The 27,077-nt window shown below is 45.8% G+C and overlaps 1 protein-coding gene across 1 annotated transcript in view; it reads right to left on the bottom strand.

Moving 5' to 3' along the window:
* Positions 1 to 4,888: 4,888 nt before the first annotated feature.
* VAT1L (vesicle amine transport 1 like) overlaps positions 4,889 to 27,077 on the bottom strand; it is a 160,691-nt gene continuing 138,502 nt past the window's right edge. Inside the window, exons 8-9 of the mRNA XM_053608873.1 lie at positions 10,422 to 10,505; positions 4,889 to 6,588 (exon numbers count right to left, since the gene is read on the bottom strand). Coding sequence (XP_053464848.1) covers positions 6,490 to 6,588; positions 10,422 to 10,505 — 183 coding nt within the window. The 3' untranslated portion in view covers positions 4,889 to 6,489. The remainder of the gene's footprint in view (positions 6,589 to 10,421; positions 10,506 to 27,077) is intronic.

The raw sequence follows: 27,077 nt of genomic DNA, 5'->3' as shown, positions 1-27,077 counted from the left end.
TTGCAGTGGGGTTACACATCCACTGCTACCTTTGATCTTCTAGGACACAGACAACACCAGCACCTTCATTTTAGGAGAAGAACGCTCAGATGCTGAGCATTTTGCCCAGATTTGATTCCTGGTTTTTGAGATTCCAAGGCTTTATCGCTGTGCACGTGTGGGTCCCCACGCTGTGTTTATGTTTGCGTTGCTCCTGTCTGAGTTTCTTCTTTGTTTGGGTGCCAATCTGAATAGCTCTGGGGACAGATTTCCCAGAATCTTTGCTCGGCTGGTAATAGGAATTTAGCTTATTCTGCTCATGGCATAGAACACAAAAACATTTATTTTGTTCTCTCCCAGAGACAAATCTGGAAGCAAAATATTGAGATCTATATAGTCTCTGTTGTTTAAAAAAAAAGAAGGAGGAAGCTACTATTTTCCAAGCATGTTGTTTTTCCTGGCATTGGCAAATGGAGATAGGGAGCGGAAGCTGCTGCTTGTTGAGGGCTTCCTGTGTGCCAAGCATTATGCTGTCTGCTTTAAGTGCCTTATCCTCGTGGGTGACATCCAGGCATCTTTCAAGACTTCAAACATCACCTCTACTGTATCCACTTTCCTCACTGCCCCCTTCCATTGTGGGGTCAACCCCTCCTCACTTTGCCTTTCCATTACACCCTGTAACATTGATTCCTTGAAGTGATGTTGTATAGCTCAGTCCACGTCTGTCTTTCCTCTTGGCTGGCCTGTCCAAAATGGTGGCCACCAATCGCAGGTGCTTCTGAGCATTTAAATGCGTCTAGACAAAGTTAAGATGAGTTGCTGTATGAGTCTAAAATACCTGCCAGATTTTGGAGTGTTAGTGTGAAAGATAGCATATAAGCTATCTGATTCATAATCTTTATGTTGACTATGTGTTGAAATGATTGACACTCTGTCTATATTGGGTTAAAGAAAATATAGTAAAATTAAATTTCTTTTTTTTGATGTGACTATTAGGGAATTTTAATTTTAACTTTGTATGTGGCTCACATTATATTTCTATTGGATAGCACAGCTGTAGACTATGAATTTCTTGAGGCAAGGTCTGTTCGATTTTCTATTTATTTCTAGTCTTAGGAACTGGAACAGCGGTCTACACACGCAGTAAATAAATGTTCATGTGTGGAACAAACACGTGGCATTACGTAACGTAGGTTTTTCTGGTTCCCATGAAAAAGAAACTTGAAATTGGCAGGGAGATCCCAATGAGATAACACAGCCTGGTGAGGTGGCAAGGGTTTGGGTTGTCTCCTCTGAGCAGAAACTCTTAAGTGCAGAGACCAATGGACAGACCAAAAAGCCAGAAGGAAGGGGAGGCATGAGGTGATGGGGCAGCTGGAGTGCAGAGTGCTCAGACTAGAATGTAATTTTTGGAAAGCCTCCCAAGCTTCCCCCTTTGACTTCAGGATAAAAAGCAAGTTCTTGGGATGAGTTAAGGCAGGAGGTGTGGGCACTGCTTCCCTCTGCCCTGGCTGTTCCCAAGCAGACCAGTGGCTCCTGTGGCTCCTTGTCTGAGGCTGGTTCATACAAAGAGCAAGCCAGGAGTGGCAGGGAAGCAGCACCCTTGTTGGGAGTAGTCCTCAACCAACGTGTGGGAGAGATGGATTAACATGACTGTCTTCTTACCCTCCCAGGGAGACAATTCTGGTCATGCTTACAGTGCGTGACAGTGGTGACCTGCTTACCCATCCACCTCGAATTGGCCCTTTCCCATCTTACTCCCAAGCTGTGCCTCTGGAGATCACCTCCTCAGCAGGAGTTACGTTCAAATTCTTGTTTCAATGGCTGATTCTGGAGAACCCAATCCAGAGCAAGGCGGGTAGACAAGGCATTTGCTGTCTGAACACCTGTGCACTCATCTCTCCTCCCATTAAACCCTGTGCCCACCCTCAGAATTCTCCTCCATACCCAGGCTTCCAGTTCACATCATCACATGGCCTTGTTCCTCTTTCTTGGGCATTAAAGACGACTAGTGGGATATTCCGAGACCCCCAGACTGGCACCAACTTCCCATTGTGCCCGCCTCCTGCTCTGCCCCACTCTGCACAATCTTGTCTTCCAGCTACATGGTTCTGCTACTCACTGCTCCTCAAATGCGAATGCGCTCCTGAGCTCAAGTGATCTTCCTGCTTTGGCCTCACAGCAAGATGTGAATTTTAAGGTCCCCCCCCTTATCATTTCTTTCTATATGGGTACATATTAAATAGGTTTACCTATATAGGCTTACTTTAATTTTTTAATTTTTATTTTTCAAGACAGAGTCTTATTCTGTCACCCTGGGTAGAGTGCCGTGGCGTCATCTTAGCTCACAGCAACCTCAAACTCTTGAACTCAAGCAGTCCTCCTGCCTCAGCCTTCTGAGTGGCTGGGACTACAGGCACCCATCACATTGCTCAGCTAATTCTTCTATTTTAGTAGAGATGAGGTCTCGCTCTTGCTCAGGCTGGTCTTGAATTTCTGACCTCAAGCAGGCTACCCACCTCACCCTCTCAAGAGTGGTAGGCTTACAGAACTAACCCTGGCTCCGTGCACCCGTAGGATCCTATACAAAGAACATGAGCATTTAAATTAGAATATCTGAGAAAATCCTCAGTCGAATGACTCTGTAAGCCTTTCCCTGACATGACTAATTTTTTCTCCTTTGCTGATTCAGTTTATACTCATAATATTTTATAGATGTGGGGCCTGGTTGGCTTTTATTGGCACCCTGCTGAGAAATATGGTAAATAATAGTACAGCTTTATGATGGAGAGAAATCATCAATTTCCCTTCCATGAAACCCCAGCCAGTGGAGATTTACTTTTCATGTATCTTTTTGATAACCTTAAGGATTTTAGGTATAAAAATGGATATTGTTGGGATGTATGAGTTTTAAAATCAGCACTTTCCCAAACACTTGGAGGGCCAGGAGGGCAAATGTGCTTATTCTTAATACGTGTATTATTTGCTACAAAGCAAAACAAATTTACAAAGCATATCCTCTAAATCGAGGAAACAAAAACCCTAAAGAGTTTCAGTGAGCAAAGGATGATCTTTGAAGTGCATTGTATTTTACCCTTACTTAAGGTATGAGGCTGTGTCATAGGGAGGTCAAGAGCACAGACTCTGGTGGGGAAGGCAGGGCTTGAATTGGTGAGTCCTGACTCCATCACTTATTAGCCGTGTGATCTTAAGCAGGTGCAAAATCTTCCCGTCCTTCAGTCTCGTCACCTGTAGGATGGTGATATACTTACCTCTAAGGGATGTGGGGAAGAGGTACACATATGGGTCTTTTAGCAGTGACTTATAAATATTTGCCATAATTGTCATATTATTATCATTATCATCTATATCATTATCATCATCACAAATGTTTTTAACAGTTCTTTTATCTAGTACAGTGCTTTTCTTTTTTTTTTTAATGTTCCGTACAATAATTATTTTTTGATTGTAGTTGTCATTGTTGTTTGGTGGGCCCGGGGCTGGACTCAAACCCACTAGCTCCGATGTATGTGGCTGGTGCCCTAGCTGCTTGAGCTACAGGTGCTGAGCCCAGTACAATGCTTTTTTTTTTTTTTTTTTCTTTTGCAGTTTTTGGCCGGGGTTGGGTTTCAACCCGCCACCTCTGGTATATGGGGCCTTTGAACCACAGGCACCGCCCCGTAGTACAATGCTTTTTCAACCTTATTAATCTCACAGCACACTTGAACCTATAGTAAATTTCCGTGGCACCCTTAAATTATGTGGATTTTAAAAAAGAGTAAAAAAGAGAATATACTTACTGTGCTATGAACTTATTTTGAAAATAATTTAATTAATGATCTTTAAATTTTTCACAGCACTACTGGAAATTGCTACTCTAGTGGCTTTGCTTTCTAGCTTGAACCTGAACTTGAACATCTTTTTCAAGGCTTTTCTCATCTTAGCCCTGATTTTCTCCAAGGGGGCTTCAGTTTCTCTTCCAGGGACACTACTATCAAGCTTTTAATTTTTCCTTCTTCAGTTACCCGTTCCTTGCGTATCCAACAATGTGATTTATGTGGAATAACAGATGCCAGGGAGAGGTTTTGCTATGCTGAATACTTTATTTATATTTTTTATGTAAACATAATTCGCTTTGTAGGCACAATATAACAAAAGCTCTAAAGCCACAAAGACGTTGGACAATGTTTCAGTTCACTCCCATCAAGCTTAAAATACAGAGAGGCCTTCACAGTTCCTTTTAAGGCAAACTGAGCTGTTCTTTGCGCTTCCTTCAGGGGAAGAAACAAGCAAAAGATGGGAAAGAAGGTGCCTAAAATGAGAGTACACGAAACTGTTCATTTTAATGTTTCCCCACCCTCCACCCCCATTTTTTATGGCAGAAATCGATTTGATTGGTCAAACTCTAGTTTTCTCATTCTGTATTCTCAGGAGAGGAAAGGCTTTTCTTTAAACCACTGGTGTAATTTGTGATTAATGGAGTAACCTTGCTGGTTAAAAAGAAAAACAAATAAACCCCCCAGATTTGGGGGGGAATGATTTTTCATGCTTTTCCTCTGGACGTGACAAAGGCTGTCTCCATTCTGAACGTGGTCCAGTTCCCACTCCCCTGAGGAAGGACAGAGCTAATGGCCAGTGGATTTTGGCACCTTCAGCCCTAGACAATGCCCAGCTTACTGGAAATGTCACTTGAACAGTGGTTCTTCTTAAGACTTCCTTTCAGCATAGTGATGGGAGAAATACAACTAATAATATGGCACTTATCAAAGGTAATGGGGGAATAAACACCCCGTTATTTTCTAGATGGCCCAGAACTAGAATACTGGTGACTCCTGGGGCAGGTGGAGAAGGTGATACTGGCATCCTCTGCTGAGATACTCGGACCCCTTGGCTTGTCAGATGACACATCTACAATGAGGAGAAACTCCCTTCACATAAATATTTGGCATAAATATGTCATCATCACAAGCTTAGGATAGGATAAAAAGGAACAGGAAGCATGAGGTGACGTTTCTTACAAAGGGACTTTGGGAATAATGACACAGGCATTTGCTGAGATGCCTTCTTGCCCACCACCTGGGGGAAGAGTTGGGTCCACCCTAAGGCTTGTTGGTGGGGAAAATGGGCAATGCAGGAATCCTCCAAGGTTTCCCAGAACACAAAGGAAGTCAGAGTGCCGGTGGTGTGGGCTTCTTGTGTTTCCACTGTGGTTTGTGAAGGATGGAGTAAACCCTTTTGGCCCAAAGGAGGGAATGAGGAATCTCATCAAAAGACCCTGACATTCTTTCTCTTCCTCAAGGGTTCACCTCTCAAGCGCAGTCAAATGGCATGAGGGTGGGAATGGGGTTTGTAGGAGCTTAGGAGCTTGAAAATTGAATAAGCTATGTAAGCCAGTAGCTTGATTCTTGGTTTCCAAAGAGCAGGGGCCCTGGAGAGTATGCACCATGGTTCTGTATACCAGAGGGGAGAAGCTGCACGTTGGGTGATGAACATCAGGCTTCTGTTATCGCTAGAGTTTGTTACATGTTGGAACGTGCTTTGGCAAGAGAAAAGATACTCATTGATTTTTCATTTCTAAATATGGTCTGCAAGGGGCTTCTTCCTTTCCGAGGGGTCCACAGTAAAGGGGGCTGCCGCTTACTACCAGGAATTGAAAATAACAAAATAGGTAATGCTGATGACAAGTGTGTGTAAACATGAGTGAATCTCAGTAATGACTCCTGAATTAGTCCTAGATGTGGTAAGTCTTCTTAAAATTAAAATAAATATGGGAAGGGGGAGGATTCAGCTCATGAGATGTGGCTGTGGGGAGAATCTTTGTGGCTGGTCCTCAAACTCATGCGGTTGATTGATTTTCTATCCTGAAAGCGCCACACCCACCTCATTGCATTTACAGATAAGAACCAGTGTAAGGGCCAAACACCAGAGGGGTACAAAGGGGGGTGGCCCAAACCTTTTGACTATAGTTGCCTCTTAAACCAAGAGAGAAAAAGTACTATTTGGAGAGCTTCTAAATTTATGGGCTCATGAAAACATCTCCCGGCCTACCCTTTTTCTGCCAGCCAAATTGGCAAGTGCTCTCATCCGAGGCCTGGTGGCTGGCCCCAAAAGTGTCACTGGCCTGAAGAATTCTAGGACCTGGACGGTGCTCTGTGATCACACCTTTCAATCCTCATCTTTGCCCACATCTGGTCTCTCAGGCATTCTGCTTCTGGGCTTGTATTAATTTGCAAGGCTGTTCTAGAACTTTTGCGAGGGACCCACAGATGAGTGGTTTTGGTACAGGGGTGAGGGAGAGGGTAATACACAGATGGGGGTGGGACATAATAACCGCGTGGAATGGGATTGGCACTTAATTTCAAAAAACAACAGTGACCGACAGCTTTGTAGCTCGGCTGACAAACACAACACGCACTGGACTACAGCATTTGTTCACTGGGGCACAGAAGAGTTTTCTCAGCCGGGTCCTCCTCTTCAAACCATCCGTCATGTTCTCCCGCCTGGGTCCTGTTACTGGATGAAAGGCATCCTCTCCTTGTTCTCGCCATCCCCCTCATGGTCCTCCTCTTCCTCCCCTGCCTCACTGGTCTCCGTGCTGTCGTTGGCCATCTGAGATTCAACACAGGACATGTGTGATGACTCTGCAACCTGCCCCCTGCCTTCTCTGAGACCCTCAGCCCTGGGACCTCTTGGGGGCGGGAGCTAGGGTTGCTTGCTTCCCAACGGAGGTGTGTAGTCTGTAAGAAGCAGGCTCTGAGATAAGGACTTGAGTGCAAGTATTTGGAATCTGGGAGATGATTCCAAGAAGCCTTAGATGGGGATTGGGGAAAAGAGGCAAAAAAGGCCAGGATGCTGATATAGGGCGTGTTAATTAACAGGGTCCTGCACGGACTGCTGGACTCAGAGATCATGAAGGAGACACTTCACAGTGGGAGGCTAAGGGCTGCTCTCTGGGGAAGCGTGCAATCTCCCTGGCATCACCAGTGGGCTCTGGGTATAACCCAGGTGTGCCTGGTGGCCAGAGCTGGCTCTTAGGCAGAGAGGGCAGTGCCTACACGAGGCAGGCCACGGTGCGCGGGGAAACCCACTCAGGACACCCACCGCACAGACTCACCAGTGCCCAAGTCTTGGTGCTGCCCCTTACTCAGAGCAAAAACAATAACATTAACAAGTGTGTGTTCATTCCTTTGCTCTCTGTAACACCCCAATCCTCAGAATATAGTTTCTAGGAGGACAGGGACTCTTTGCCTTTGTTCCATCACCAATACCTGGCATGGTTGTGATTGCCCCTCTGAACCCCCATTTCCTCCACCATTATAGGGGGAAGAAGTCCACCCACCTTATAAAGCTGTTACAAGAACCAAGTTAAAAAAAATGAAATGGAGGGAGGGTAAATGGTGGGATCACATCTTTGGTGCATATTGCAAGGTACATGCCAAAACTGTAACTGTAGAGTGTAAATGTCTGAACACAATAATCAAATGAGGTGAAGACTATGTTAACCAGTTTGATGCAGGCATTCCACACTGTATATAAAATCACATTGTGTCCCATAAATGCATTCATGTACACAGTTATGATTTAATAAAAAAATTCCCAAATGAAAATAATATTTCCAAAAGAAAATAAACTATCTGATGGGAAAAAAATAAAATAATGTACATAGAACTTTTGGGAGAAGGCCGAGCACATGTCAGAGCTCAGATCACCCTAGTCTCATCTGTTACTGTCCCCTCGTGTGAGCTGGGCCTCATTCCTTTTCTGTTCTGAGCTCCTGGTCCAGGTGATTGACTCAGAGGCCCGGCTCTTCCAAACCTGAGTCCTCATGTTCCCTCCCCACTTAGTCTCACCCATAGGAATTCAGCCTCTGAAGCTCAGCCCACCCTGTGTTGTGTCACCTGGTGAAACACACTGTCTTCTTCCTGGAATCCACCTGCCTGGTGTTCCTTATATTTCATTCAGGGCTCAGCCTATGTCCTTAAGGAAGCCTCTGCACACTTCCCTAACTGGAACAATGCTCTTATTATGAGCTTTTGTGGCCCCAATATGTTCTCTTCTTAGCACTGGTCACTAGCTACAGTGTCCCTTTGCATGGGCGGCTTGTTGACCACACCCATCTGCCCCTCTTGAACTGTATACACCACAGGAGGGGACTGGGTCTCTACGGTTCCCTTCCCTGCACCTAGGTACACATGCAAGTGATACTTCTAGAATAATGAGTGACTAGACACGAGAACTCTTCCTAGTGGCACACATTACATGTTGGCTCACGTGCCGGGTGACTCACACATTATCCTTTTTAATCTTCTCAATGATGCCATAAAGTAGGAGCGATAATAGTCATTATTGTTGTTAGTTCTGATCTACAGCAGTGGAAAGGGAGATTCTGAAGTGATGTTACCATAGAAGCCATAGGGACAGCAGAGGCCAACAGCCTTCAGAAGAGGCCACCTCGTTCTCAGAGACACTGGTCAGATGGCCAGGACTGAGGTAGGACGGCCCTCTGACACTAGGGTCTGGAGGCAGCAGCTGTGTCTCGGCTGTGACCCCATGACATATCATAGGATGAGTCCCAGCTCTGTGCCTGCCAGGCCTCGCAGAGAGAAGGCTGCACGCAGAAGAGACTGCACTCTTGGTGCTCCCAGGAAATTCACTTTGGGGGCTGTCACAGGAATTGGCTTCCCCTGCCTGCGTGCTGGCCACACTCCTTGCAGCTGGACAGCTCGAACAGGAGCAGGATGTGTCCTGCAGCATTCTGGGCTGGGCACATGCAGGGCTGAGTGAGGCTGGTAGGAGAAAACACCTCTGCAGGTTCTCTGTCCCTTCCCCAACACCAGGTGTGGAGAGCTGCACATTGTGGAGCCTGGGCCTTATGCTCTTTCTTTCTCTGCTAGGTGCTAACCCTACAAATGACCTCACTGGACACATCCCAGATCATGCGATGCCCTCTGCTTGTCCTGATGACATGCCCTCTCTCCTCCTTTCCTTCAAGTCTGGTGCTCCATCTACTACCCAGTGTCCACCATCTTTGTTTCTTAAGTCCCAGGGTAAAAGCCTTCATGAGGTTCACAAACAAGAACAATGACATATGTGAAGGCAGGCCCTGAGCTCTTCCCTGAAAGGTGGGCTTTTTAGCTCCTGCTCTGATGAGAATCCCCACCTCAGGCCCTTCTTATCAGCCTGAGGACCTGACAGCCTCTCATGTGTGATGGAGGCAGGCAGCACCTGGGGTGGGGGGAGTGGGTACCAATCATTCCACTTGGAAGCAACAAGCTGCCAGGATGGCCCTGGGGGCTGAAATAACAGACTAGGTCACATGTTCAGAGGCCACAGTGTAGGTGCACAGGAGATCCCATCTCCCAGCCCCATTGTTCTCCCTAACCGTGTTCCCTCATCTGCCTTCCAACAGTCCTGGAGCTTAGTAAGCATCTAATAATCTATTTGCTATTATTATCAATCACTTAGACATTCCAAAATGCCCTCTCATCAACTTGTCCCTCATTCAGTGAAATGGCTGTCATACCTAGACTACATTATAATTACAAAAGCCAAAGAAATATTTTAAAAAATTCACATTTTGGGCTAAAATATGTAATAAATTTAGTTCTTTCTCTTGTATAAAGGATGGATGCAACTCCACCGTCCATATGTGTGTAAACAAAGAAGCAAAAAACCCTTCCTGAGTATTTTCTGTTAGACCTTACCTGGAACTTAGCATGTACCAGACAATATTTTATGATATCGTTCTAACTGACTTGTGAGAATCTGTCGGTCTCCAGTTTACAGATGGTAGGAGGAGGGCAATGCCGGAGTGACCAAGTGATGTCACAGGCTCTGGGCTGGGCTTTGACAGTTGTCTGTGTGCACTGACCACCACACACACGGCCCCTCGTCCAGCAGCCCTTGCTGGAGCAGAGGGGATGTGAGTTGGGCACACTGTGCCCCTGGTGGTCTCCCCTGAATATAAGGGTTTTATCCTGGTGAAAGGGAACAAGATCAATGGAATGATTAGAGGCCATCTGGAAGCCGTGGCATCATTCTGTTAGGAACGTGTGAATTTATTGTGATTTACCAAGAGTTTCTCCAACTTGTGGCAGCCAAGACAGGCACCTGTAATAGACACATTTACAGCTTCTGTCCTTCCTGTCTATTGTATATATGTTGCCAACATATTTAATTGTATAGATGTATTCAATTTAAATTATATAGACCTACACAATTAAATACCATGTAGAGAATGGGTTCTGTTCCGATTCCTCTTAAAATGCTCTCACCGAAGTGTTTGCCTTTCCTTCTTAGCATTCGTCTCCGTTTGTGATGAATCCCCCATTTATGGACTCCTCTGATGACCCCTGGTCTCTTGCACTGGCTCACAAGCCCCTGTTTCCTTTCTCCCCACCTGTGCCTACCCGTGATGGACCCTTCCTCTGCTTTCCACTCACCAGGGGCGTTGGGGTCTTTTCTACATCCAGAATTAACTTGCCAATGTTCCCTCTGTCATGGATCCGTTGCATGGCCTCCTTCACCTGAAAGACAAGGTGAGAAACAGCAACTCTGGTTAGGGGGCCCAGAAACGCAAACCACTGACTTCCCACCAGAGGGCGCTGTGGTTCAAGCTTAAATCAGCGATGTTTGTTGCGGGGGCAAATGAATTCTGGTGCTATCCACCCGCTCTGATCTTGTGCAAACGTCTCCTGGGGTCTAAAAAGAGAGGGAGATAGCTCTTGAAATAAGTAGATGAAAATGTCTTAAAAGAGTGGGGAAGGTTCTTTGGCGTTCCAGGAATTATTAATACACGCTACAAGGTGGCAAGGTATGTATTAGATTACATTTTGACCAACAAAAGTATTTTTGAAAGGTCATTTGTGCCCTGCTTATTTAAATATTATTTAAATGTGATTCATAGTTTGGCTAAATTGATCCATTACTCAGGGCTGGACGGCATCCAGGAAAATTCCCATAATTCCTGGTTATTGGGAGGAAACTTTGTGTTCACCAAAGGGGAGCTCTCCTGGGCTAGGTGTGACAAGGGTGTGACATAATCTGACATGTTTGGAGCATCACCTTTTGTTGCTGTGTGCAGTTTGAACTTCAGGGTGCATGAGGATGAAATGAGGTGCAGAGAGGGCCACACAGAGCCCAGAACTTGACACTGTTCTACCCTCCACACCCTCCTGAAATCTAAATGGAAACCCAACAGCTCAAGATTAAGGGGGTAGGGAGAAGAATTACAATAGATCTAGCCTAGTTTTCCTGAAGTCTCACATTTTTAACTATTTTTGGTCATTCAGTCAGTCCACAAATATCTATTAAATGTTGCTTCTAGGCTCGATGCTACAAAAATGAAAGCAGAATACAGTATTGCCTTTGGGTAACTCAATCTGTGGTTGATGGAGTGTTTATTTGCTTACATGAAAATCAAAACCTTCTACTCATTGGGATATGAACTTGACCGTTATTAAAATGTTTGTATTCTAATGGCTTTTCTGGAACTTTAGCCTACAAACATAATTCAAATGAAAGGGAAAAAACTTACTACACAAAAGCTGCTCAATCACAGCATTACTTTTGACAGTAAAAGTCTAAAGCAACTTCCATGTTCCAGAGTTAAGAGGATGTTTAGGTAAATGATGGTCCTTACATTTATCGGCTGAATGGAAATGTCAGGCATCTGGTAACAGATATAAATATATATACAGCTAATTATAAAGACTGCACAGAAGGAGTAAATGCTTTTGTAATATTGCTAAATGAGAAAACCAGCAGATGCATTTTTATGGACATCTCCATAAAAACACCAATATTCTAAAATAATTAGAAAGAGATATGGCTATACAATTAAATATCATAGAGGGAAATGGATTCCCTTATCACTAGCATCCAAAGATTGTGATCTGGTAACATGCTAACTCATCCACATTTAATATTAATTAAATGCATCCTTAAAGGCAGTGTTTCGATGACCTGGCATTGCTCAGAATTGACCTCTGTTTTACAGATGGGAATTTACATGATTGCTACATTTGTGACCTGGATATATAATCAGTAGCTTCCTTCTATTTCCACACTGAACGCTGCTTTCTCAAAGGGCTTTCACAGTTGGTCATCATGACAGCTGCAGGGAAGCATTATATCGTGGTAGAAGCTTCTCAGACGGCTCTCAGTGATCCGGCCATCTGGGTCATGGCCATGTCTGGTCTCCTTCCCTTGACTGTGGGCTGGACCTGGTGACTTGCTTCTAACCCACAGGATGCACCAAAGTGAGGGTTGATCACTCTCCACATCAGGTTGTAACGACTGTGCCCTGTCTTGCAGTGTCCCTCTTGCAGTCAGAAGGGACACTGTTCTCACTCGGACACCGCAAGCTGCCAAGCGGCGGGCTGCCCTTTGGAGATGCCCACCAGGCAAGGAACTGAGGGAAAACCCTAGTCAACAGTCAATGAGGAGATAAATCCCTTAGTTCAAAATCACATGAGGAGCTGAATCAAGAGAGCTTAGAAACAGACCCTTCCCCAGTCAAGCCTTTAAATGAGACCTTGCTGAGACCTTGACTGAGGCCTTGCGAGGCCAAGAGACCCAGCCAAGCCATACCCAGATTCCTCAGGGCAGAGAAACTGTGAGATCATGAATGCTATTTTAAACTACTAAATTTGGGAAATAAATGTAGCAATAGCCAGTATACGCTCACCTTACATATGTAATTCTTCCTTGGCCATATAATATATATTATTTTACATAAACTATATATTATACCCATTTTACAGATAAGTATTGTGATGTTCCAAAATATAAGCAACTTGCCCAAAGATTGCGTAGTTACCAATGACAGAATGTGTTCCCTCGGGTGTGCCCGGCTACAAAAGGCTACAAACGCCGCAGACACTATTTCCCGTTCTGCCCAGACTGCGCTGCCTCACTTGACTCTCAAAGGCAGTTGAAAGGGGCAGGTACCCTTTCCACAATGGCTCCCCAGAATCTAGTTGTTTCTCCTCTTGGCAAGTCATTAAGCATCTGAAAACTCCTTGGAGATCAGGAACAATTTTTAAGCTGCTCCTGGAGCCCAGGGAAAGGAAAAGTTGTTTTCTCATCAGTTAAAGCTTATTGTGATGCTAGGGGGGAAAGAAAGCCCCCACAGTGCTGCCTCTAATCTGCGTACCATTCCAGCATTTCTTTTGGAAATGAACTAATGCCTTGAAGTCTCCCCATGGGGAAGGATGGATAAAGGATTGGGAGCATTTCCTAGCGACCCTTTAAATAGTGTGACCTCCACCCCCAGTCATGTGGTTTGAGTCTTTTCTGCTTTTGGAAATGTGAAAGGGCCCATCTGATGGTGACTTCAAAGGAAAGAAACTACCTTTGAGCAATTCTTTTTCAGGTCACAATGCGAGGTTGCTTCCTTTCATCCGGACACCAAGCCTCTTAGCCGGGCATCGCCATCAGTTTCACAGATGCAAAGCTGCGTGATGATGCCTCCAAGGGGTTACCTCTGGCTGCCTCCAGAAAGGAGGGAGGTCCCCACCATCCCAAAGCTTGCAAATTACACGTCAGCCTCTCCTGTAAGTTGCAAGTCAATACAAACAGCACTGCCTAACAGAAATATGAAGCAGGCCGCAAATGTGGCTACAGTTTTTCTAATTAGCATGTGAAGAAATATAAAAAGAAACTGGTGAGATTAATTTTAATAACATGTGCTTCCCCCTTTCGGGAACCTGGACAAAACTCAGGCCAGGGCTCTGCTTTCTAAACCCCAAACCTGCTTTCCAGTAACACCAGGGCAGGGGAAAGTCTGCAAAAGGCAGGCTTGCTCCCAAGTGACCAGCATGTAAGTGGAGGGGCCACGGGTGGTGGGGTGGTAGCACCCTGAGATCCAGAAAGCTTGGTAGCATGTGGAGGTGTTTCCCAGGCAACGGCCAGAGAAATTCTGTCTAAAGCACTTTTGTGCTGAAAACCTTTCTCATTGTGTTTAAGAGAAAAGTCTAGTCGACCTGCACTCCTGACACCATAGCCACTGGTCTGTGGGCCACTGAGCACTTGAAATATGGCTGATTGCCACACGCTGCCATGTGACACGCAGGCCAGACTTCAGAGACTTACTAATCATCGGAGAGAATGCAATGTATCTCTGTCAGAATTGTTGACATTTATCACATGTTGAAATGATGCGTTAAATACCTGAGGTTACCTAGAACATTACTGAGAATAATTCATTGTGATGTTTTGAATGTGGCTACTAACAACTTCAGACCTTTGACCGTGGCTCCCACCCTAACCTAAGGAGCTGATGGTCTTTTCCAGCTTTATTTCTTCCCTTCACCTCTTGTACTCCCCTCACCTCCAAAGCTCGAGATAAATCTGAAGCTCGCTGGGGCCTCAGTATGTGCTGGGTTGCCTTGTGGGAGCGTTGCCTTAAATGCCAGCTCTCCGAGGCATTTGCTCCATGCCGGCCACCCATGTCCATCACGGGCTGGCCCAAGTACTTGTCCTTTGGGTTTCCTCCATGGGCACCTTGAGCCAGCTGGTGACATCACCCTCCCACATCCCCACCATCCCAAGGCTTGCAAATTACACGTCAGCCTCTCCCGTAAGTTGCAAGTCGATACAAACAGCACTGCCTAACACAAATATGAAGCAGGCCGCAAATGTGGCTGCAGTTTTTCTAATTAGCATGTGAAGAAATATAAAAAGAAACTGGTGAGATTAATTTTAATAGTATGTTTTCTCCAACCAAATATATCCGAAACAGTATCGTTTTGGTATATATTAAATATAATGAAATATTAATGAGATATTTTACATTCCTATTTTTTTTTTTAGCCTAAGTTTTTGGAATCCAGGGTGTGTTTTATACTGACAGCCTATCTCCAAGCAAACAAGCCACACTTTCGGTGCTCTGTGGCTGTACATGGCTTGTGGCTACCATATTGGGGACAATAATATAGCTCTACAAGGGCAAGGCGGTGGTGTCTGCATCAGAGTCCCAGTGCAAAAAAAGGCCTGGTACAAGATAGCATCCAGAATGAATGAATGAATGAAGAAATGAATGAACAAGTATGTATGTGGAGAGAGTGACTTGCCAGGTGGCTAAGCCTCACCCAGAGGTTTTTGTCCTGTCCTCTCCACCTCCTAGAGCCTCTGGCCTGGGCAGCTGTCACAGGGCAGCCTGCTGAGTGCTACCTGGGTGGCCCAGCAGTGTCTGTTCATCATCAGGTCTGTGGTCCCTCCTGCCCCAGCTGAGACATCCCTGCCAGCTGTGTAGTTGGCCAGATCTGGCCTTGGAAGCTGGACGTTCCAGGGCTGGGATTCTGGACATCCTCGGGCTGTCTCTGACAGAGCTGCTTTCCCATCCAGACAGTGGAGGGAGGAAATCTGACTCATGTCATTCAGACGCCTCAGGATGCCAAGATGCTGAGCACAGGGGCCAGCTGGGCCTTTTCTAAATTCCTGGTCTCTGGCGGGACACCTTGAGGGCACCCCAAGAGGATGGTGGCAGCGGGGATGTCACAGAGCGGAATCCCAGGCTCTGCTCTGATGCAGCCGTGCCATTCCAGCAAGTCACTTGCCTCTCTGCCTTACGTGTCACATGACAAGAGATACACTGCCCATTCATTTGTTCATTCATTTGTTCAGTCCGTGGTGCTGAAGCCCTGTGCCAGGAGCTGGGTGGAACAGACATAGCCTGTCCAGAGGGAATCACAGTTTCCCTTTGTTAAATAGGATCATGGTAATAAAAATAATTTCACAAAGTAAAAAAGCATGCTATGAAGGGAGTGAACTGTGTTCCACAATGGGGAAAGAAAGGTGGGGCAGGGGAGTGACCTGGAAAGGACATTGGGCCCTACCCTCCCCACCCCAAAGATGCTCATGTCCTAGACCCCAGACCCCATCACCCATATGTCTGTTACCTGACATGGTAAAGGGACTCTGCAGGTGTGATTGCCAAGGGTCTTGAGGGGGGCGAGTTATCCTGGGCTTGTGGGTGGGCCCCCTGGAATCACACGGGTCCTTATAAAGGGAGGCGGGGGGTATCAGAGTCACAGAGATGGAGGTGGGACAAGGGACGCATAGCTTGAGTGATGGCCTTGCTAAGGAAGCCACAATCAAGAAACACAGGTGGCTCTGAAAGCTGGAAAAGGCAAGGAAATACAGTCTGGTCCAGAGCCTCTTCCAGGAACATAGCCCTGCTGACGTCTGGGTTTTGTGGTCGTTTGTCAAAGCTACAGCAGGAGGGAGGTTAAGGAGGTGATGGGAAAGTGACACCTGAGGGTGAGAAGGAGCCAGCCCTGGGAAGAGCTGGTAGTGAGTCGGGAAGAGGGGTGCACTGGCTCCAGGAGGGCCAGAACCTGGGTAGGATTCTCTCGCAGGAGGCGGCCAGAGTGGGTGCAGAGGGAGGTGGGGGCCGGATCCAGGGGTCTGGAAGTATACAAGATCAGAACTTGCTGACCTTGAAGCCACTAGCCAGCCTCTGCTTGCATCATGGAAAGTTTGTAGACTCCATTTTGCTCTTAAAGTCTTCACAGATTGCTCAGACTTCCTCTTTCCTAGGGACAGAGCTGGCCTCTGGTTGCTTCCAACCATTTCTGGGTGGGGCAATATCACAGAGGTGTGAACATGGCTTCCCCGTGTTTGCCAATTGCACGTGGTTCCTGGGAGGACCCGGCCCTGCACAGCCGAGCCACGGGGCTCCTCTTCAGACTCTGGCAATCACTGGCTGTGTGACCATAGGCAGTTTACCCAACCTCTCTGTGGCACTCTGTGGAGTGAGGTTTTACCAGTTCCTATTACCGTTGTAATCAATGACCACTAATATAGTGCCTTAAAGCACAAATTGATTACTTTTCAGCTCTGGAGGGCCAGCAGTCTGATGGGGGTTAAAGGCAGGATGTGAGCAGGACTACAATCCTTTTTGCATTTCTCTCCTGAGGGAAGATTTCATTTCCCTGATTTTCTCGGGTCTTGAAGGAGCCCCCTGCCTCCCTTTGCTTCTGTGTCCCTCTGCCATCTTCAGAGCAGCAGTGGAACATCTTCAAATCTCTCAGACCCTGACACCCTCGTGATGACGCTGGACTCAGCGGATAATCCAGGATAATCTCCCCATCTCCTCAGAATCCTTAATCTCATCTGCAAAGTCCCTTTTGCCATGTGAGATAACAGGTTCACAGGCTCAGGGGATAAGCATGGGGGCATAGTTGGAGGCCGTTATTCTGCCACTTGCAGATACCCACCTAAAAGAACAGTCATGCAGACAGGGGAAGATGCCTGGTAAGCACTGGGCAGTCATTGGCTCTCCGAACCTCTTTACAGAAAAATCTGAGTGCCCAGCGCCCTCTACTGGGTTTCTGAAATACCTACATCCTCTCCCTTCTAAATTTCTTTTCTTTTTTTTTTTTTTTATTGTTGGGGATTCATTGAGGGTACAATAAGCCAGGTTACACTGATTGCATTTATTAGGTAAAATCCCTCTTGCAATCATATCTTGCCCCCAGAAGGTGTGGCACACACCAAGGCCCCACCCCTCTCCCTCCGTCCCTCTCTGCTTTTCCTCCCCGCCCCATGACCTTAATTGTCATTAATTGATCCCACCCACCATTTGCCTAAGGCCAGCTAATAAGAGGTGGACTCCAACTGGGTTCTCCTCTGAGGCCTGGGTACCCTTTGGCTGACCTCATCCTGCACTCCTACCTATGGGGTGAGAATTCTGTGGGGCTCAAAGGGACAGCCACCCAAAACCATCAGCGCCCCTCTTATAACACACTTGTAGACCATGCTCTGGGTTCCTGGGCTTCCAGAATTCTCTGCTCAAATGGCTTCACAACTGCATGGAAACTTCCCCTCTTGTGAGTGAGACCTCTCCGGGTGGTGCAGGTGGGACTCTGGGTGGGGGAGAGAGCCAGGCCAACCGTGGGCTGAGACCCTCATTCCCACCCCTGCTCGGGGCCTGCACATGTGGGGTCAAGCTTCACTAGAGGGCTCGGTGATGGTTGGCGGGGACCCTGAGCATGGGGAGTATTGAAGGTGGCTCCCCGGGGCCCACAAAGACTGTGAGGCTCTAAGATACACACACGGATACCAGACAAGTCCCAGTGATGGATTCTTAACATTTCCACGACAGCGATGATGACAGTGATAACAGTCCATAACAGTTGCGTTGTGTAACACTCCCATCATCTCCTCTCAGCTTCATTTTGGAACAAAAATCCTCCAGTTCCAAAGTCCTGGGTGTTCTGCCTAAGGTCACACGGTTGGTATCACAGAAGCTGAGAGTAGGGTCAGAAGACACGGGGGCCACACCCAGCCCGTTTCGGTCGACCTGGTTTCCCCTCCAGGAGAAAAGACTGAATTCGAAGCTGGCATTGTGTCTGAGGTCCTGACTGGACAGCCAGGGGAAAACATCTGGCCAGAGACACTGGGTTACCAGGCTTAGGAAAGAGAGGATATGGTTCAAGAGAGCAATCTGGGTCAACTGACATCAAAAGAAAGTGTGGTGTGGGAGGGTGTGGGTGGGTCACGGGATGATCAACCCACAAGCAGAGGAGAGCCAGGGAGACCTCTGGGGACGCTGGCTGCTTCTCCCATCTCCATCCCTATGCAGATTGATGGGGGCTGGAATTAGGGCAAGGTGAGGGAATGAGGGTGAGCAGATCAGAAGGAGGAAGGTGACCAGCTGGCAGGTGGACCTTGATCCTGGACCACAGTGATTTAGAGAAGGCAGATCCAGTGGGGTCGGGGTGGGAGTCAGGTCACAGTGCCCTGTGGAGAACCCTCCTTTGTGGACATCCCCCAAACTCCTGTCTCCTCCTCCTCTGCTTCTCTGTGAATAGACTTACAGCCGACCACGACCCTCGTCCCCAAGCCCATCCTTTGCAAACTGCCCCAGCTATTTCCCGTGAGGTTGAAGACAGACCACAGCACCAAGGCTGCAGCTTCCTAATGGAGCTCTCAGAATAATTTATGTAAAAACAGTTTGCTCCATGTAGCTAGACTCATGAATGCCAAGTTCCGGATTTGTTTATTTGGCTCTGGTGGATGGAAACCCGTCAGAGTTGATCTCGTGACGTTTAAGACTCAGAGACAGCCCCACAGGGACAAGGTAACTGGCTCACCTCCCATGAGCCGGAGGGGTGGGGGTGGGGCGTAGTTATCATCAGAGTCCTTTCTGGCTGCAACTGACCTGGGGGAGGTGGGGAGGGCTTAGTTGATACAATTTTGGGGTCCTGGTTATTTTTAAGGGTTCCCCCCATCATTCCCCCGTGGACTTTATTTCCTGGGCCCTTTGTCCCGTGGCTTCCGGGTGGATTTGGCTGATGGGAGAGCCTGGCAGGAGGAGGGAGAGTGAAGCTATCGCCTTGAGATATTTTTCTGACAGCACCTCTGTCTCTTTACTATTACAGCTCCTGAAAGCTTCCAGCTTTCTCTCTGGAATCTGATAATGCTTTTTCTTCCCCAGGCCTCTTTATGCCCAGCCTGGGTCATGCCTTCCTGCTGTTGCTTGTTTCTGGGCATCTCAACATCCCTGTTGGTTCCCTTAACCCTGAAGTCTTTAAAACCACAGCTGAGCATGCTGCTTATTTCCTGCCAGGACACTGACTTCCTACACAGGGCCACAATCATTTTTGTTTTTTCTTTTGAAATTCAACAAATATATTGAGTGCCTTGTACTGATCACTGGCCCCAGGGAGATGACGGTGAGCAAACGAAACACCCGTAGCATCCCCTTGTGTGCGTGAAGCTTGTAATTGTAGGGAGGCACAGGCTTAATCAAAGAAAGACTCCCACAAATGTAAAATTGTCACTGTATAATTGCTAAGATGGTGGGGACAGGGGATTTGGCCTGAGAAGATTACGGACAGTGTCTCTGCAGAAGTGATAATTAAGCTGGGATTTGAAGGATGAGCAGGATTTAATGACGCAGGAGGGGTGAGAGGACCATCTGAAGCGGAGGGAGCAGAGGTGGAAGGAGGGACGGAATGAAGATCAGTGGCCTCAGGGACAAAAGGGCAGAAGTGGATGTGGGCAAAATTCTGGAAAGGTAGGTTGGGGCCCCTGGCACCACATTCCAAGGCGTTTCTAAGGATGCGACCCCCTGTGCCAGATCATACTAATTTACAATATTCTATCTCCACTCACCCGGCTGGGTGGTTCGTTCCTTTGCACTTGGGCAGTGGGGGTTAATGATGCCCCGGCCTTGTTTGAGGTCTCGTTTAATGCTTCACAATATTCGATTTCCTTTTGAATGGTATGAAACGCACAAAGTCATTAGGGTACAAATGACACCACTTAATAACCACAGCACTCCACTTGTGCCACGAATGGTAATGAGCACAGCCACCTCATATAAGAAAAAAAAAAAATAAAGATGAATAATTCCATGGATTATTCCATGGAATAATCCTAGTAGATGATTATGCCTAGTAGATGATTATGCCTAGTAGATGATAAATGAAAAGCTTTACAAAGAAGAAATGAGTAATACTATAATTAAGAAGCACCTCTACCAAAGTCATCTGTGAAATATTACTCACATAAATGATGCCCATCTTTGGGAGGGCTTGATTGTTTAAAATCCAAAGTGGGTGTATAAATATAACACATAACATTGCAAGTAGGCTTGGGAATCTGGAATTTCTGGGCTCTGCCAAGTAGCTGCTGAGTGAGCACCAAGATTTTTTTTTTTTTATATTGGCAAATGGTCTTAGTTTTATTTTTTTTTTTATTAAGTCATTTGTACACAGATCATAAATACATGTATGCCATTATGGGGTTCGATGTGTTGATTATTTGTCCAAATTAGAGTGCTTGCATCCTACTAATCAACATAGCTTTCATTTTGACCTAGATGTGAGAGTGACTGAAAAAAGAAAATGTCACTAAACATGCATTGATCTACCTGGAAGGCGGAGAAAAATTTTAGACCCTCCCTTCTGGGACCATTAGCAGGAACGTTGGCTTAGAAGGGGTAAGGGATGTCCCGAGAGTGAGAGGAAGGGAAAGCACAAGGCAAGGCCGTGTCATCTGGATGGAGCCACCAGTCTGTCCCCTGTCCTTAGATAACACTGACTCTATCGAGCAGATATACCTCAGGGTCACACGTGGCTCAGGTGAATTAAACAATGGACCCAAAGCCAGAATGGTCTACAGAAATCTGCCCAGTCCGTAATCAAACCAAGCTATATGTTCTTGTCCTATTGTATTTTAAACAGATCTAGGGCAGTGGTTCTCAACCTTCCTAATGCTGCGACCCTTTAATACAGTTCCTCATGTTGTGGTGACCCCCAACCATAAAATTATTTTCCTTGCTACTTCATAACTGTGATTTTGAGACTCTAATGATTGCGATGTAAATATCTGATATGCAGGATGTATTTTCACTGTTACAAAGGGGTCACGACCCACAGGTTGAGAACCACTGATCTAGTGACTTGTTTCCAGGGCTTGTGTTAAGAGCAACATTCCACCATGTTGGATTTGGAGGGTTGAACAGAATTTGAAGTGGAGGTTCCGTGGCTGCTGATTGCAACAGGTGAGTGAGAACCAGGTTGGAGGACAGACAGGCTTGTGAAATGCCTCCCAGGAAGGAGGGAGGCATTTCCCACCTGCAGAAAAATGTCTGCTGCACAATCTTAAGAGCTGCTGGAAGTGTGAAGAGGAGGAAGGAATTTGTTCAGGAAGGGGAAAGGAGAAAAACAAGAAAAAGCTATTGAGAGATTCACTTTTAGTCTGGGACTTGAAGGTTGACCAGAAGTTTGTCACTCAGCCAAGTAGAAGGACAGATAAATAACCTAAGGAAATGCTGCTCTACTCAGAGAAAGGAGGAGTTCAAATGACCTGGCCTCTTGCATCTAAAGTGTACTTTCCTGAAATTCCACATGACAATAGTAGAATTTACAAAGTATACTTTTACCTGGTTCTTGCTTTGAATCTTTCAGCAAACCCTTCAAATCAGGGAGAGAAACACTGTATTTGTGCTTGGAGGACTCCAGTTCTTTACTAATAATGTTAACTACCCTGCTTCCACATAACACTGGTTTTATAACATTTACTCACAGAATGGTAACTGTATCATTCCATAACGCCATGGTGTTTCCACCATAAAAATTTATGGAAAAGGGTTAAAACTGGAAGGTATTCCAAAGACCCTTCAAGTCTTGCAAATTTCCAAGTGTGTAGCCATCTTTGATAGGGATAAAAGCTCAACCTAATAACATTTTGGAAAGTACAGTTTAGAAGGCAAAAGTGACCATCCATTAGGCTTGGAGGAAAAGGGCTGGTTTACGGGGATACGGGGCATTTTTAGCACTAACGGGACTGAGTAATGTTCACTATATCGTTTAGATCAGTGGTTCTCAACCTTCCTAATGCTGTGGCCCTTTAATACAGTTTGACCCACAGGTTGAGAACTGCTGGTTTAGATGTAACTGTCTTCCAGACAAATGCTAGGATGACTAGGCTGGAGAATTAGAGTGTCAACAGAGGCAGACTCCAAGCCTCAGATAAATCGGGCACCGTGGAGTAGTCTGAAGAATAGAGTGGAAATGAAAAGAATGATCGTAAGGCCAGGTGCAGTGGCTCACGTCTGTAATCTTAGCACTCTGGGAGGCTAAGGTGGGTGGATCATTTGAGCTTAGGAATTGGAGACCAGCTTGAGTCACAGTGAGACCTCATCTTTAAAAAATAGTCGAGCGTTGTGATAGGCCCCTGTAGTTCTAGCTACTCAGGAGGCTGAGGCAAGAGAATTGCTTGAGCCCAAGAGACTAAGGTTGCTATGAGCTATGATGCCACAGCACTCTACCCAGGCTGACAGAGTGAGACTCTGTGTCTCAAGAAAATAAAACTAGAGTGATCCTGTTTGTGTGAGGATCATTTGCAGCCAAAGTGCCCTGTAGAAAGCTGGTTCTCTCCCACCTCAACTAAAAGAAGGGGACTGGGTGGAGTTGGAGGCTCTGGACCTAAGAATTGAGGAATATGAGTCCCCACCTGCCCAGAGGTTATACTGGAAGGTGAGTCTCAAGGGAAGAGCCGAACCCCAAAGCCAGCTAAATGTGGAGGACCCGGCGGAGGTGGAGAATCCATGGGATGGTGGAGAGTGTTGCTCATTGTCATCACGGCAGCTCTGGTGACAAGTGTCACCCAGCAAAGCATCCTAGATGCATGATCTCATTGCGTTGTATCAACCCCAGGAGGCAAATGGGAGTTTGTCAGGCTGTTGGTCAGGGATACATAAGAGTATTCCACCCTTTTCCTCTTGCATCTCTTTTGCCCTCAGAGGAGAGTTGAGATGAGAATGAGGTTCAGTGAGGTTCCTGGCTTGCCCACGGGTAGACAGTGGCATACGGAGAATCCCGGCTGTACCTGCAACTTCATGCAACTTGATACAACTTTATGCGAGGTTGCCAGGCAGGAAACACCAGGTCAGAAGCAGGGGAGAGGGAAGCAGCTGGAGAGAGGAAGGAAGGATGCCTTGTTCCTGGGTTATGGTATTTATCTCATTTTCTCTTTAAGAGTTTCTCAACCTAGTAACTACTGGCATGTTGGGTCAGATAATTCTTCACGCTGGGAGCTGCCCTGTGTGTGCATTCCGGGGTGTTTACCAGCAGATGCCAGTAACACTCCCCACTGGGGACAAACAAAAATGTTTCCAGTTGTTGCCTAATGTCCCTTGGGGGGCAGGATCATTTCCAGTTGAGAACTACAGTATTATGAGAACTTCCCCCCCATCTCCCGGGCTCTTGAAGGGCAGACCTGCCTCATCTCAGCACCCACGTAACACCTTGGACAGGGACCTGTCCCAGGGGCTTTGATTCTGCTCCATTCCCAGGGCTGGGAAGAGGGTGTGGTACACAGCTCAGCTGGCGCCCACTGTCACAAGAACACAAGATGGTCCCGGACTTCAAAATGCTCATTGGTTACATTAGTTTTTCTCAAAATATGTATGGAAGGTGGCCTGCATGAAAACCAAGTGTTCTGCTTTTAAAAAAGCCATTGACCTCACCTAGACCTACTTGTTGAGACTGGACATGTAGTCCACTCCCTGGAATTCTGGGGCTCTGATGCTTTAGGGCCTTTGGCTTCAAGTAGAGCTTCATTTAGCAAATGCCGACTGTCTACTGGGAGTCAGGTGTCACACTTGGCTGACACATGCAAGGAAGAACAATAAGTCCCCTGCCAGGCTGAGGTCCCAGGCAAAGGCAAGTTTATATTCCACTTTTTAATACCTAGACGGAGCCTAGTTTAATGTTTGGCTTCAAGGTCATGGCCCAATGGAAAGCAGGAGAGAGCTGTAGCCACAATCCCTTTCATTCTAGAGCAACAGAGAAGGAACTGGATGTTCAACTTTGGTTCTGCAAAAGCATTAAACAACTGATTTCTGCTCAGCACATGAAGAAACCTCTACAATATCATTTTGCTGTTAATTAAACCCACTCATTGTCTCTGTGTTGCCCTCAAAGGAACCAGCAGCTGAGTTTCATCTGTTTATGGTTTGAGGCACTGACCTCTGTGGGGGATCAAAGATGGGAGAGAGGTTTGCATCAGTGTGTTACGGAGGGACCGACAGCCTGCAGTATCATATCATGAACCAGACCTTATTGCAATGTGAGCAAGAAAATGAGAAGCAGAGGCACACGCTGGAATTGCAGCAGGCGGCCGTGTTGCTTTTCAAAGTAGGCAACAGCAGGATCCAGTGTTAACTAAGGGCCGGTAGAGATGCACGCGCTTAAGAAACAGAATTGATTATTTAGTCAAGAAACACAAATTGATACTTTGCCGAGCTAAAAGAAAAAATGTGCAGAAGTAAAGCTGTATTTGGCTGTCACTAGAACTAAGTAAATAATAGTTTGCATGTGGACAATGGCCTAGAAATTGTTTCAAGAAATCATAGCCAGTCTTCAGCTAAACGAATCATCCTTTTCATTTCTGAACATGGTCATGTCTGGGTAATATATTAGTTTCTGAGGAATGCTGGGACAAAGGACCACAACCCAGGTGGCTTGGAACAATAGGAATTTGTTTTCTCACAGTTGCATAGGCTCAGAGTCCAAAATCAAAATGTCAGCAGGCTGCTAATGGAGGCTCCAGGGAAGAACCTTTTCCACCTTCTATATATCAAGTTAGCACATTGTACCCATAAATGTATTAATTGTACATTGTAACACATAAATGCATTCATGTATACAGTTAGGATTAATAAAAATTTTTTTTTTTAAAGAATCTTTTCCCACACTTTTCTCCTGAATTCTGACCAGCACCCTCGGTGACCTTGGCATGCAGGCGTATCACTGCAGTCTTTTTTCCCTTCATGGCATTTTCCCTCTGTCCCTGTATCTCTTCGCCTGTTTTCACAAGGACACTAGTCACGTTGGAATCAGCGTCCACCCTGACCCAGTATGACGTCATGGTAGTATCTACAATGTTGTAACACCTCTGCAGCAACTCTATTTCCAAATAAGGTCACACTCTTTTTTTTTTTTTTTAATTTCAAAATATTAAGGGGGTACACATGTTTTGTTACATGGATTCCTTATATAAAACTTAAGTCAGGGCTTTTAATGTGCTTACCACCAGAAAAGGGTTCACTGTACCCAGCAGGTCAGTTTTTACCCTTTACGCCCTCCGATCCCTCTCCCCTTCTGGATCTCCAGTGAGCTTGACACCTCTTCGTGCCCACCTGTGCCCATCCTTTAGATCCCAGTTATTACTGAGCACACATGGTGTTTTCTAGTCCTGAGATGCTTTGCTTAGGATAATGGTCTCCGGTTCCATTCAAGTTGCTGCAAAGGACACTATTGGATTAGTTTTTATGGCTGAGTAACATATCATGGGACGTGTGTAAAACTTTTTTAGTCCACTCATGAATTGATAGGCACTTAGGTTGATTCCATGTCTTTGCAATTGTGAACCGTGCTGTAATGAACATCTGGGGACAAGTGTTTTTTTTTTACAAAATGATTTCTTTTTCTTTGGGTAGATACCCAGTTGCGGGATTGCAGTAGGTAGCTCTACCTTTATTTCTTTGAGGAATCTCCATACTGTTTTCCAAGGTGGTTGTACTAATTTGTAATCCCACCAACTGTAGAAGTGTTCCTTCCTCTCTGCCTCTGCACCAGCATCTATTGTTTTTTGTCTTTTTAAGCATGGCCCTCGCGACAGGGGTAAGGTGGTATCTCATGGTGTTTTAATTTGCATTTCCCTGATGATTAGTGGTGTTGAACATTTTCTTATGTGCTTGATGGACGCTTATCTATTTTCTTTTTAAAAACTCCTGTTCATGTCTTTTGCCCACGTCTTCGTGGGGTTATTCATTGTTTTTCTTGCTGATTTGTTTGAGTTCTTTGTAGAGTCTGGATATTGATTTTTATAGCTGTATAGTTTGTAAACATCTTCTCCCATTCTGTAGGTTATCCATTCATTCTGTTGATTATTCCCTTTTCTGTGCAAAAGCTTTTTAATTGGATGAAGTCCCATTTATTTGCGTAGGCTGACATCTAGAAGAATTTTTCCTGTGTTTTCTTCTAGAATTATTATGGTTTCATGCCTTACAATTAAGTCTTTTATTCATCTCAAATTAATTTTTATATATGGCAAGAGATTGGGGGGGGGTCCTGTTTCATTCTTCTGTGTGTGGCTATCCAGTTCTCCCAAGCACCATTTATTGATGAGGGCTTCCTTTCCACAGGGCATGATGTTTGCTTTATTGAAGATAAGTCTGTTGTAGCTATTGGGTTTGGTTTCGGGTTCTCTATCCGTCCCACCAGTCTATGTCTCTGCTTTTACACCAGCACCATGCTGTTTGGGTCACTATAGCTTTGTTGTATATTTTGAAGTCAGGTAACATGATGCCTTCAAATTTGCTCTCTCTGCTTAACACAACTTTGGCTATTCAGCCTCATTTTTGGCTTTAAATGAGGCAGAAAATCAATTTTTCTAGATCTGTAAAATGTGACATTCATTTTGATAGGAATTGCATTGACTCTGTAAAGCACTTTGGGTGGTATAAAATAAGGACATATGCTGAGGTTCCAGGAAGAATTTTGGGGGAGCACTATTCAACCCAGTACAGGTGGCAATACCTTTAAAGTTTGATTTTTTTTTCTTGTTTTGAGTTT

Source organism: Nycticebus coucang, chromosome 2, assembly GCF_027406575.1.
Source record: "Nycticebus coucang isolate mNycCou1 chromosome 2, mNycCou1.pri, whole genome shotgun sequence".
In the NCBI taxonomy this organism is placed as follows: Eukaryota; Metazoa; Chordata; class Mammalia; order Primates; family Lorisidae; genus Nycticebus; species Nycticebus coucang.
Note: the sequence above shows the minus strand (reverse complement) of the source record. Positions and strands in the feature narration are given on the sequence as shown.